We start from the raw sequence: 11,976 nt of genomic DNA on the forward strand, positions 1-11,976 counted from the left end.
GACTGCCCACACCAGTAATAACATGGATTAACGTATGACACTATGAGCAACTTGAATTTCTAAGAGTGCTGTTGAAAAATTAAATGTCATCGTGTAACGTCAAAGTCAATGTTACTGGGTCAATAAATCAAAATAAAATAGCAATTTTTAGAACCACAGATGCTACAATTGTACTATTAGTCCCATTCAGCCATAAGGGAAAACTGCACTTGGAATTCTCTGATCATATTTCCTGCCAAATAAAAATGTAAAAAGTGTTCATATACTGTACATATATACTTACCTTGGTGTTTTATGCAAAGCTTAATAATTCATTTCCAGATGATATTGCTTGAACTGTGAGCGACATAAATGGATGAACTGATGAAGTGAATTGACATGTGGTGTGCGTGTGTGTGTTCCCCTCTAACTTATCAGTGACACCAGTGACCCAGTTTGAGGCAATGTGACCTTAATGTTTTGGTTGTCACAGAAAAGAAAAAAAAATCAGGTCAACAGCACTCGCACCGCCCAGGGTCATAAGGCAATTGGATGGGTGGAGGTGGTGGTGGGGGGGTCTTTAAAAGGGTCATGAGACAAACATAAAAACCGCTCAACTAACAACTCTCAAATATCAAGCAGTAACATGGACAATATGACCTTAAAAAAATACACAACCATTCAAAAGATCCAGGCTAGCTGTTTCCCCCTGTGATCACTGGCTCCAGCCATATATTTACAGGACAGAGATGAGACTGGTATCAATCTTCTTCTCTAAACTATTCCTATTCCTAAGTATCAGGATTGAATAAACGCAGATGAATTGAGACAATTAGCAAGTTTGAGACGTACCTGCGAGACAGTTCCAGAGCTGCCACATCCTCGTTATCCAGATGAGACTCTCCTAACAGACAGAGGAAAAGATGCTGTCAAGGACCTGTCGGTAAAAATCAGTTGCGACTGACTGCTCTTTTGTGTTCGTCTCTCTCTGCTGGTGGCTCTCTCTTTGTTAAAGCATCAAGACATTTCTGCACAATAGGTGAGGAATACTGTTCTCATATGACTCAAACACTAACTAACCTAACTTCATTCTTTATTTGCATGTGTGTTGGCTGGAGTTTTGTGTGTTTTGGCACAGTTCTCTATTATGAATCAAATAATGAATTGTGTTTGTGTAGTGTGGTTCTGGTTAGCACTAGTTCTCAAAAGACAACAACTGCAATTACGATCAAGGCCGCAGCTACCTTTGTCCAGCCGGCCTTCCAGCCTGTCCAGAATGCCCAGGCTCTTGTCCAGCTGCTCTTTGACCACCTCCCCCATGTAGTAGTCGACTTCGCTGGCCTGCAGCAGCTCCTTGAAGGCCTTGCTCAGCTCCTCCAGCTGCCGACGCTGCAGGGCTCCCAGCCTGCGGCTCTCCTTGATCTGCTGCCTCAGTTGTGACAGCTCCCTGGCCTGCGACTGCACCAGGGAGTCCAGTCTGGTGAGAAGACAGAATGAGGGCAAGTGGGGAGGGCAGAAAACAAAAAAGTTGAGTCAAAAATGTATTTTCAAAATGACTGTGCAGCTTTCACTCAGTTCAAAAATAGTACAATATTGATAATGCACTGAAAAAGACTGTTAACCTAGCAGGTGATGTAGAGCGGCTGCGGGCCTGCTGCAGCTGTTTACTCATGCTTCTGTTCAGTGTCCTCTCTCTTTCCAGTTCCATATTCAGACAGCTGGTTTTATCCTTCATCGCCTGGTTCTCCCCCTCCTTTTTCTCCCTTGGCTGCCCACTTCTGTAGCTACTATCTTGGCTATGGTCCTCTCTCTGTCCCCCCTCTTTATCCCTGACGGTTGGGGGATCAGAAGTGTTGGCAACTAGGTCACTGGAGAGAGAGTTCCTACGCAGAAGACTTTGCATTTGGAGGATGAGTTTTGTCTGGTTTTCCAGCTGGACCTTCAGCTCTCTGACTTGTCCCTGAAGCTGTAGAGGATCCTCAGAAATGCCATACTCGTCATAGACCTGCAGGCTTTTCAGACTGACCTAAATGCAGATGGGAGTGGGTTAATACATTTCAAATATCAGTTTCAACAGATATTTTGGGTTGCACAATTTTTATAGTCATTTTGAAACAATGGCTCCTTGATTTCACGCAGAGGTAGACAAAAGCTTCTCCTTTCTAGCCAGTGACTGACAATTTCACCAGTTGAAATGAAAAACTGTAGCTGGCTAGCTAATTAAGCTAACGTTAGCTCCACGAGTTGGTTCATAACGCTCCCTGGCTGACTTTTTAATGTGGGTCTTAAATATGCAGTTGATAGCTATATACATGATAAGGTGCTAAAAGACTGAGGCTAACGCTGCGCAGGCAAAAAGGCAACATCTTCATCGGCTGATGATGAGAAAACATTGAACAAAAGAAACAGCATTGGTCTTGTAATACTAGGACTAACTAGCGCTACACTGCAATAATGTTCCGTAGTATGATAAGGAAAAATGTAAAATTCCACATTTCTTCAAGACTTCAAACCAATTTAATTAGTTATGATGTTTTTCCCAATCTTGGAAGTAACACTCAGCTACTAATGGGCAGTAAGCTAGTTAGCCAGACATGCTAATGATTGCAGCGTAAGTTAAAGTAGACAAACACACTGTTCAATGCATTTCTTAAACTTTTGCACGTTTTTTTGTTTTAGAAAGGCTAAGAATGAGACACCACCCTCCAAACTCTTTAAATGTAAAGTATCTCTTTACAACAGCCCTGTGCACTGCTCAACATGTGGAGAAATCCAAAGCTTGACAGACTTACTGTGCCTAGTTATAGCTGCTAGGCTATGATTGGACAATCGTTCAGGGGAGGGGTTTAGCGAGACATAAATTGAATACCTTGGCTGAGCTGAGCGCTGGGGAACTAGGGTACGGGGTGCTGGAGGTTGAGTCCAGGTTTTCAGTAGAGGAGAAGGCAGCCTGCTCATGTTTCAGCAGGGAAGGCAGGCTAGAGGCACTGCAACTAGGGTTCCCACCAACCTCCAGATCTGGCAACACAAAAGGACACAGAAACAATCAACTAGGGAACCGGAAAACATTACAAGTTGTGGAAAACAAATGGTGGGAGTGCCATGTGAGGAAATAAATCATTCGAGATACAACTGGACTGTGAAATAAGACAAGAAATACAAGTGAAAAGTTAATGAGTGCTCGAAAGACATTCCCAAACTTCAGAGAGGAAACATGCAAGACTTTGTCAATGCAAAATATTGACAGCCCATTCAAATTTGGGAATAGTGCAGAGAAATACCAGGTTAAAACCAGTAGAGTGTGTGGTTATGAGACCCAAACAGAAAACATTTCCCAAGGTAAGAGACAGTGTGTTACAGTTGCCTTTGTTCACTCCTCATGCAGACATATAGAGAGAATCTATCCACATCCAGATTAGTGTCCACTCAGCAGACAGACATGCAATGTCTGTCTAAAAGCCGTCTACCTGTGCTACTGCTCTCTTCCCTATCGTTCTCACTCTTGCCACTGGTTTCGTAACCCAGGTCCTGCAAATCCACCTGCACGCCTTTGTCATCCTGCTCCAGAGCTGGCATTGGAGGCAATATATGTTTGGTTAGGAAGAAATCATTTAACGGGTACAGAATCTTATCTCTCTCCTTTATGGTGTTCCAATTTGGATTAACAAAAGGGTTTAACGTTACACATACATGCCTTTGCAGAATCACAGAAATTATTACAAATTTGAATTGTTCATGCACAATTCAAATACCTGTAGCAAGACACAAACAGCTCAGCAGCCGTTATCTTACCTTTTCGTGCAGTTTCAGGGGAGGGTGTCTGGGTAAGAGCAGTGGCCAATTTCTCTTCCAGGCTTTTATATGCTTTCTTCTTCTCCCTCAGCGCCTTATGGAGAGTCTCCAGTTGGAGCTGGACACTCGGTGGTAATCCCCTGGCATCCTGCACTGTCCTGTGAACCTCGCTATCCTCTCTACAGCCCCTCTCTTCTCGGGCCTGGAGTTCAAAGATCCTCTGTGAGTGATCGCTGAAGGCCTTGTATAGTCGGCAGAGATTGTTATGGAGCTCTTGGTGAAGTTGTCCCTTTGTTCCAGATGAAGCAGCGGGCTGATTGCCACTGGATTTGATGGTTGGCTGGGTGGGTTTTCCCACTTCCTTCCTCTCTTGCAGAGCTCGCTGAAGTTTATCTAAGTTCATCTGCAGGTCAGGGCTGGTCTGTGATGATCTACCACAAGCTAAGGAGCTGGTATTTGTACAGTGTGCCGCCAAAGAGGCAACGGCAGACTCTGCTGCACTCAGGCAGTTCATTAGAACTTTGGTCATCTCCTGATTTAAACTGACATTATCTGAACTTCCCATTTCCCCATGGTATTCCTTTGACTCCTTAATTGATTCTGCTGGTACCTGCCTTGAACACTTCTGGTCAGCACTGTTACTGTTGTAGCCATGTTGAGCAGCAGCATCAGCAGCTCTAAGTTTTTCCTGCAGCTCAGCATTAAGCCTATTCTGCTCCCACAGTGCCTCCTGCAAAGAGTCTGCGTGTCGTTGCAACTCCTGCATAGAGTTCTCTGTGGTTCCACCTCTCGGGCTCTGTCTATTTGAAGATGTGTTCACCTGCTGCAATGCCGTCTCTATCTTCAAACATAAATCACTGTTTTCTGGATTGTTTTCTTGGCTGTCAGGCGAGGTGATGGCTTTCTCTGCCATATTCAGAAGCTCTATAAGCTGGTTGTTGAGTTCCTCCTTCTCCTGTAGTGCTTTTTGCAGCTCAATGCATCTGCCATGGAGGGCAGAATCTGAAACTACAGAGCCAAGACCTGTACACGAACTGGTGTGCGTCCCAAATCCTGCCTGGCTGTCCAGACTGCAGGCAGTCAGGTAAGCAATGGTGGATTCTGCAGCCTGTAAGGCCTCCACGTACTGGCAATTGAGCCGGTCCTTTTCCTGGAGCCGAGCATGGAGCTCTTCCCAATCAGTTAGCTGCTCACTTAGCTTGTGGATCAGGGCCTCTTTCTCCTGACACTCCTGGTGGAGAAGCTCCAGCTGAGTGAAAAGAGCAGAGTCGGCCTGGGTGTGATCCAGTGTCGTTCTGGCTTCTGAGCCCTTGTCCGACCCTACTGGACTGCCGCTGCGACGTGTATATCTGAGAGTGGAAGAAGGGGAAGTGCAGTGCTGGGGTGACATGGGGGAGTTGGAGTCTGCATGCAGTTGCTGGTCAGACCCATATACATCATCCAAATGAAGGTGCTGAAGTGCGTCAGTTTTCAGATGGTCAGAGCTCACAGACTGCCTGCTGCTGCTGCCCTCCACTCTCAGCCTCACAGGGACTGGGAGGCGGGATCTGACACCAGCCTGCAATTGAAACAAATGGAACAGATATTAAAAACACTGACAGTTAGGCTTCATGCAGAAAGCAATGTGGCGTTTCTTAACACTCTTACCATAATACAAAACTTACCCCATGTCTTGCAGCATGCTGCTTGGCACTCTTGCTGTGGGACTGGTCTTCAGTTTGTGGACCCTCCATCCATTCTGTGGTGCTGACAATTAGCTCAGTGGTGACCAGGGTCTCCCCATCCGACACCTCCTTTGACAGATTGATGACCTTAGAGTGACCTTTGGACTCGGCCTGCAGAGTTTCCACACTCCTTCTCAATTCAGCCTGTCCATCACTGCTGTTCCCTGAGGCGTCTGTGCTCTCTTTCTCTTTACACTCAGTAGATTTTTGTTCTTTCAGGAGACCCCGCAGCTCCACATTTTCTGATCTAAGTCTGAGCAGCTCCTCTCTGCAATAAAAGAAATGTGATTAGTTTACTGTTCAGGCAACTGACTCTTGAGTTCGAGTGAAAAGGAGTAGGATATGCTCAAGAAAAGACCTACCTAAGGTGCGAGACTGATGTGGCCCCACAATCAGTCAGCAGAGATTTAAGTGCCATTACATGTGCGTTCCTCTCCCTAGAATCTTTCTCTCCAGTGTCAAAGGTGTCGTGGCCAGACTGAGCATGCTCTCTACTTTGGCCAAGGCCACTGTCCATACTCATATCAACCAGCAGCTTTCCAGACACCATCTAAAAAGGGATAGTTTAGATGTTAAGTTACACAAAAAAGGGAATTTCCAACATTATTTACATTAAATTATGTCTTATAATATTTCAAAAGCTCTTCAAAATGTAATAAATGATCATCTATTTCATACCTGTCCTATTTTGATGTCTGTCTGACTCTCTTTGTCCTGACCAGAGCGATGTATCCTCTTACTGTGAGCTGCAGGCTGCGTCTTGTCAAGCTGCTAGAGTAATGGGATGGGAGGCGAGTATGACACAAATGGCTCGGTAAAAGAAAACTTAATGAGGGAACATAATCCATAAAACACTGCACAGCAACAGCAGAATGGTATGACGTGTCTAATGTGGCATGGCGGAGAGAGACCATTTCATGGGACACAGAGATAAAAAAAAAAGGGACTGATTAGGAAAGGTGAAGGAGAAAAAGAGGGTATCTTCTACTACAGACAAGAAACACACTTGTTAGAGAAATAAGACATACAGTACCACAGAGTAAAGAGACATTAACAACAGGCTAGACAGAGCAAAGGTTAAGATGTAGGTTCAAGGGTTAGAAAGGAGCTAATAAAAGGTGGATGTTAGACAATGACTCAGAGATGATTCATTAAGTATTTGGAACATGTGGACAAACTGTACAAAGATTTGCTGATATAAGACAGTAAGGCACTTTATTGTAAGGTTTAGGAAATAAACTTTGACGTCTCAACTTCCTCCACTAGCAGCTGTCTTTTGTAGCCTCTAACCTGTTTCCAGGGGCTACTGCTGGCCACCTCTTTGTCTTCCTTGTCGTAAGCGTCATGGTCTGATTTCTCCAATAGTGACAGCCGGTTCTGCAGCTCGTTGTTTAAAGTCTGCAGTCTGCTGACACAATCCTGCAGCTCCACCACCTAATGCCCAGAACGACTCATGTTTAACCATTTGCATGATTGTCTTCCTGTTTTTCATATTATGGTGACATGTCTTGCCAACTAATTATAGTCTACTGTTATATTCATTAGATAGAGACAATACTTTTTTCAAAACATATTATTCACCTTCTGCCTGAGCTCCTGCTCAGAGAGCAGAGACAAGCTGTCATCCTGCCCCTCTCCCACACAGATACTCATGTAGGAAGTCTGATCTCCAATGAAACTCAAAGTGTCACCTGGAAGAACATTAGAGTCATTAGAGATGTAACTCCCATCTACCAAAAGGAATAAGACATCACGTGTATTTTTTCTACTCTTACCACCATCAGTGGCCCCACCAACCCCTCCTCCACGGTTCTGTATAGCTCCTAGGCGAGCCTGCAGAGAGGCATTCCAGCGCTGTGCATCTTCTAGCTGATGTCTCATGCTCTCCACTTCTTTGGGATCAATCAGGTCCATACCTGAACAGACAAATAGAGGGTTACACACAGCCATTTCTCTGGTGTGACAAGAAAGTACATCTCCGTGTAGGTAAGTGCTCTACTGTCAGAATGTTTCTAACTTAACATTGATTCACATGCTGCATCATTAATAGTCTATAGCTATAAAAACACTGGCGTCATTTATGCATAGACTTGACAAGATTTTACATAAAATGACATGCAGCTCTGGAGAAAAATAAGAGACCAAATTGAAACTTGGACTTCATAGTTTATGGTATGTGTCTGTATAAAAATCTATCTTTTGATAATTGAAAATTTCAAACAAAGAAAATGAAAAAAGTATTTATTTTCAGAAAGTAAAAACTGGTACAAATACCAAAAATGCATGATTCTACTGTACATCTATGCCTCATGAAAAAATATTTTTTTAATGCATTGATGCATCTTGACATGCTTGTTCAATACATATTAAATTAAATTAAAGCTCATGGTGGAATTTAACAGGAATTTAAATGTCCTCATACCTGCTTATAACTATATTATAGTGTCATAAACCATTTCTTAACTGTTAATATACTGCTTATAAATGCTAAATAAGGGGACTTAAAGTTAAATGTTACCATGTATACATATAATTACAATGTTTGTGTGTGTTTGTCTACATGAAGCATGTACACATCGTATGTAATGTATTTTATAATGATTATGTAACCAAAACATAGAAAATGCGGAGATTTAATCAGTGGTAATTACTGTGGCTTCATCTATCTTGGATTCAGTGTGAATGTGAGCCATGGGCCTGTTACTTACAGCTGACCTATTTATACACCTGGCTCTCTTTAGAGAGATGGGCGGGGGATGAGCATGCACACAGACGAGCACACACATGCATGTGGACAGACACTGAAGTAATTTGGCTTAGACGACGACCTGAGCATACAGTGACACTTTTAATCAGTCTCAAGGCTGCACCCTGATGTCACACTACTTCTGAAGCACTAACTGTGCTAAATTACATTACTATGTGATGTCGTAAAATAATATACTAAGCATTATTTTTAATAGGATTTATTTCAGGGGAGCTACTATGCAGCAGGATACCACATGATTCTATAGCATAACAACATTTAATACCTTTCTTTAAGTTGTTATATAATGACATGCTTATGCAATGAAATCTAACTATCATGTGACAGATGGTTGGATGAGTTGGATTAATAACCAGAGGGGTGACGGAGAGATGATGCAGTCAACAGACAACCAAATGTTTTAATGGAACAGTCAAAACAAGCAGACAGCATGTTAAACGTGAGAGACAAGAAGACAGCAACAGCAGCTTTTATTCACTTCTTTTAATAAAAGGACAGACAAACTGAGAAACAGGGTGGATGAGTGTGAAGCCATTACATTTAAAGAGTGACAGAGAGAGACGGGCAGCGACGTCAATATGGACAAAACATGCAGATGAGGAGGTGACGATGATGTAAAGAACAATGAACATAAAAGTGCACAAAGATGAGGAGTGGAAGGACCAGGTGTGCATGCTGAACAAAGTGACAGATAAATAGGTGGTGTGAGGTTGTCAGCGAGATATTATTGGAGTAAATACGCAGGACAAAGAAGACAGGTGTGTTTGTGTATGTGTGTGTTTTCCCTAGGATCTATGGATATACCTCTTCCTGAGCTATGGTTTCCTAACTCTTAGAACAACTTAAGTGATAAACATGATCTTTCCTTTTCAGGTTTTTTTCTATTTCTTTTCTTTCATTCAGTTCCCACCCAGTGTGTTTGCACTGCACCTTCTCTGAGTTTGGCTCTGCGTATCTCTCTCTCCAAGTCGTCCCTTAGCTCCTCATTAGTTTTGATGCTCTCCTCTAGCTGCTGCCTGAGGAGCTGCACTGCTGTCAGCTCCAGCTGCAGAGCATGGAGACGCTGGACACTGCAAAACACACGTGTACACACAGAGTAAGGTTTATCCATCAAATATGTCAAATCTTTTTACTAATTGCAGTGGTTTTATTTGTTAGAGTGACCATTATCCCTACCTGTCCTGCTCCTTTACGGTCCTCACCAGGCTGGAGTAGAGCTGTTGTTCAGCTCTCAGGGCTTTGTTCAAAGCATCATGCTCCTGTTGCAAGACTATAGGGTTGGGCAAAGCCTTAAGAGAGACAGAAAATAAAAAGGCAATGGTCTTAAAGTCAAAGCATGACGTGTAAAATATATATATGAGTAAATATGGAGTAAAGTTGGTAAAGTTTTTAGTTTACTTCTTGCTGGCTGTCTCCACCAATTATGGTTCTCTCTCTCTGAGGGAGCCTGGGGAGTGATCGCTCCATGCCAGAACCAATGACCTGATCCTGGGTATGATCAGCCCGACTGTCCCCTCTCTGACCGAGGCGCTGGTGGAGAACCTTTTCATAAACAAAAACAAAACATGAGAACTGCTGGAGAAGAGGCCATGGAGTTCAAATGCAATCAGAAGAAAAGCTCCTTCTTCAAAGCTGCTGTGTGTTTCATTGAGTGGCAAGAGTTTGACCCTGTGAATGGAGGAATCCTTACATTAATAATCTCATCCTTGGTCGTCAGAGTGGCAGTTAGGGACTCAATATTAGCAGCCTGACCTTCATTGCGACCCTCCAGCTCAGATAGCAATGACTGTAGCTCTGCCAAAGAAATCTGGATGTGGAGAAAATAAAATAGGGCATTAAACAAAAAGACACTTGTTAGCAAGTTTACTGACTGAGGAGATAAGTAAAATGCCAACTGACCTTCAATTCATTCTCCCTCTTAAGTGCTTTGTTCAGCGCCTCAGTTTTCTGTGCAAGCTCCTTCTTCAGGACGACGACTGTCTTCTTGGAGAGGGGAATGTTCTCCACATTATCTTCACTGTTCCTCCTGGACAGCTCAGCTTCAGTGCAGACAAATAGAATCAAATGTAGGACCCACATACTCTTAACTTATAAATATCCAGTAGGAGGGTTTAAGAGGTCTAAAGGTCTCACCTTCCCTCTCGTCCAACTTCTCCTGCATGATCTGGATAGTTTGTCTGAGCTCCAACACATGACCCGGCTCCTCCATCTGCCTCATCTCTGCCAGAAACTGGTCCCTTTCCTGGCCACGCTGCAGAAGCTTCTGCATATTTACAAAGATAAGTTAACACACTCCAACATGTACAACTGATACCTTAAACTTTGTCAAGCTTGACAAGAGAGAATGGAGGAGAGGAGTATTACTACTAGTGTTATTCTCCTTGGGAGTTTCAATTTCCTCCCTTGTGTAGCCCTCTAAGTCAAGCACATTTTAAAGCTGAGTAACGACGTTGTATCCCAGAGGAACTTACGTTGATGAGGCTCTCTTTTTCAGCAAGCAGGGCTTTGAGCTCTGCAGTCTCTAAATAACCCTCCTGGGCTGTTGTGGAGCTTTGCTTCTCAGCAGTGGCAAGCTGCTGTTGCCTATCAGACAGCTGCTTCCTCAGGTCCTGAATCTCTTGAGTGCGCTCAGACAGCATGCGGTTGTAGTGCTCTGCGGACTCCTGAGGAAAATGAAAGAACAGATGAAAGTAATGAGAGTTCATGAGTTTGCCCACATTCTGCACATACAGATAGCTTTTTGTAGATATGTCAATGTAAATTCAATGCAATGTCTGTATAATGTGTAAATTCACATTACTATTAGAGTATAGTAATTTGCTGCACAAATCATATTCATACTTAATTCATTCTGTCATTTGCATGTTGCTTTATACTTATACAATTTGTTGCTACAAAGTCATGGTTTCCCTGAGCTAAAAATGTTCATAATTAAAATGTTGACCTTGAGGAGCTGGTCCTTGCTGCTGATTGTAGCCAACAGTCCTTCCACAGCGCTCTCATTGTCAGCAACCAGCCTTTCCCTGGCCTTTACAGCCTCAGCCAACATAGCCTCTGTGACCTTTAACCTCTGGCCCATCTGTTCAGCAAGGTCACGTGCATGAGTCTGCGACTGGCTCAGCATTGATTGAGCCATCTCCTACAAACAAGAGTGACAGAGCTAAAAAAAAATCTATCTCACAGAGACACTATAAATAAAATGTTTGTATATGTAAACTTCACAGGTCAGAATGGTGAAAAAACACAATGAACATGACTGAAAATACAGCAGAGGGTGTGTGAAGGTAACTACATTTTTCAACTAACCTCCATATCCTTTGTCTTGCCGTCCAGGGAGAGCTGTAGCTGGCTGATGATGGAGTCCTTCTCCCTCAGTGCTCTGTTCAAGTTATCTTCTACATCTTGCTTGGCTCTCTGCAGGTTCTTTAGTGTGTTTGCAAGATGCTGCAGCTCTACATCCTTCTCCTTGATCATACTGTCAAAATTCTGGAAGGAGAGGAATAAGCAGACAGATGCATCGGATTGAAGTCCAACCTCCCACAAATTTCCTAATCAAATACAGTTATAGCTGCTTACATTGATAGTTTCCTCGTTGTGAGAGAGCAAGTTATTGAGCCTATCCAGGTCTCTTTCCTTCTCCCTCAGAGACAGCTGCAGCTGGTGTATCTCATTGTCTTTCTCATCAATGGCAGCAAACTTCTCTTCCAGCGCTTG

At 43.3% G+C, this 11,976-nt stretch overlaps 1 protein-coding gene across 1 annotated transcript in view; it reads right to left on the reverse strand.

Moving 5' to 3' along the window:
• cdk5rap2 (CDK5 regulatory subunit associated protein 2) overlaps positions 1-11,976 on the reverse strand; it is a 31,259-nt gene that overhangs the window by 7,607 nt on the left and 11,676 nt on the right. Inside the window, exons 17-38 of the mRNA XM_070924378.1 lie at positions 11,839-11,976; positions 11,569-11,748; positions 11,207-11,401; positions 10,734-10,925; positions 10,396-10,525; positions 10,162-10,301; positions 9,953-10,069; positions 9,661-9,804; positions 9,439-9,551; positions 9,193-9,332; positions 7,271-7,411; positions 7,077-7,186; positions 6,786-6,929; positions 6,174-6,266; positions 5,858-6,045; positions 5,436-5,763; positions 3,772-5,329; positions 3,447-3,548; positions 2,849-2,997; positions 1,602-2,005; positions 1,224-1,456; positions 832-883 (exon numbers count right to left, since the gene is read on the reverse strand). Of these exons, the coding sequence (XP_070780479.1) occupies positions 832-883; positions 1,224-1,456; positions 1,602-2,005; positions 2,849-2,997; positions 3,447-3,548; positions 3,772-5,329; positions 5,436-5,763; positions 5,858-6,045; positions 6,174-6,266; positions 6,786-6,929; positions 7,077-7,186; positions 7,271-7,411; positions 9,193-9,332; positions 9,439-9,551; positions 9,661-9,804; positions 9,953-10,069; positions 10,162-10,301; positions 10,396-10,525; positions 10,734-10,925; positions 11,207-11,401; positions 11,569-11,748; positions 11,839-11,976 (4,991 nt within the window). The remainder of the gene's footprint in view (positions 1-831; positions 884-1,223; positions 1,457-1,601; positions 2,006-2,848; positions 2,998-3,446; positions 3,549-3,771; positions 5,330-5,435; positions 5,764-5,857; positions 6,046-6,173; positions 6,267-6,785; positions 6,930-7,076; positions 7,187-7,270; positions 7,412-9,192; positions 9,333-9,438; positions 9,552-9,660; positions 9,805-9,952; positions 10,070-10,161; positions 10,302-10,395; positions 10,526-10,733; positions 10,926-11,206; positions 11,402-11,568; positions 11,749-11,838) is intronic.

This window comes from Enoplosus armatus, chromosome 18 (genome assembly GCF_043641665.1).
Source record: "Enoplosus armatus isolate fEnoArm2 chromosome 18, fEnoArm2.hap1, whole genome shotgun sequence".
In the NCBI taxonomy this organism is placed as follows: Eukaryota; Metazoa; Chordata; class Actinopteri; order Centrarchiformes; family Enoplosidae; genus Enoplosus; species Enoplosus armatus.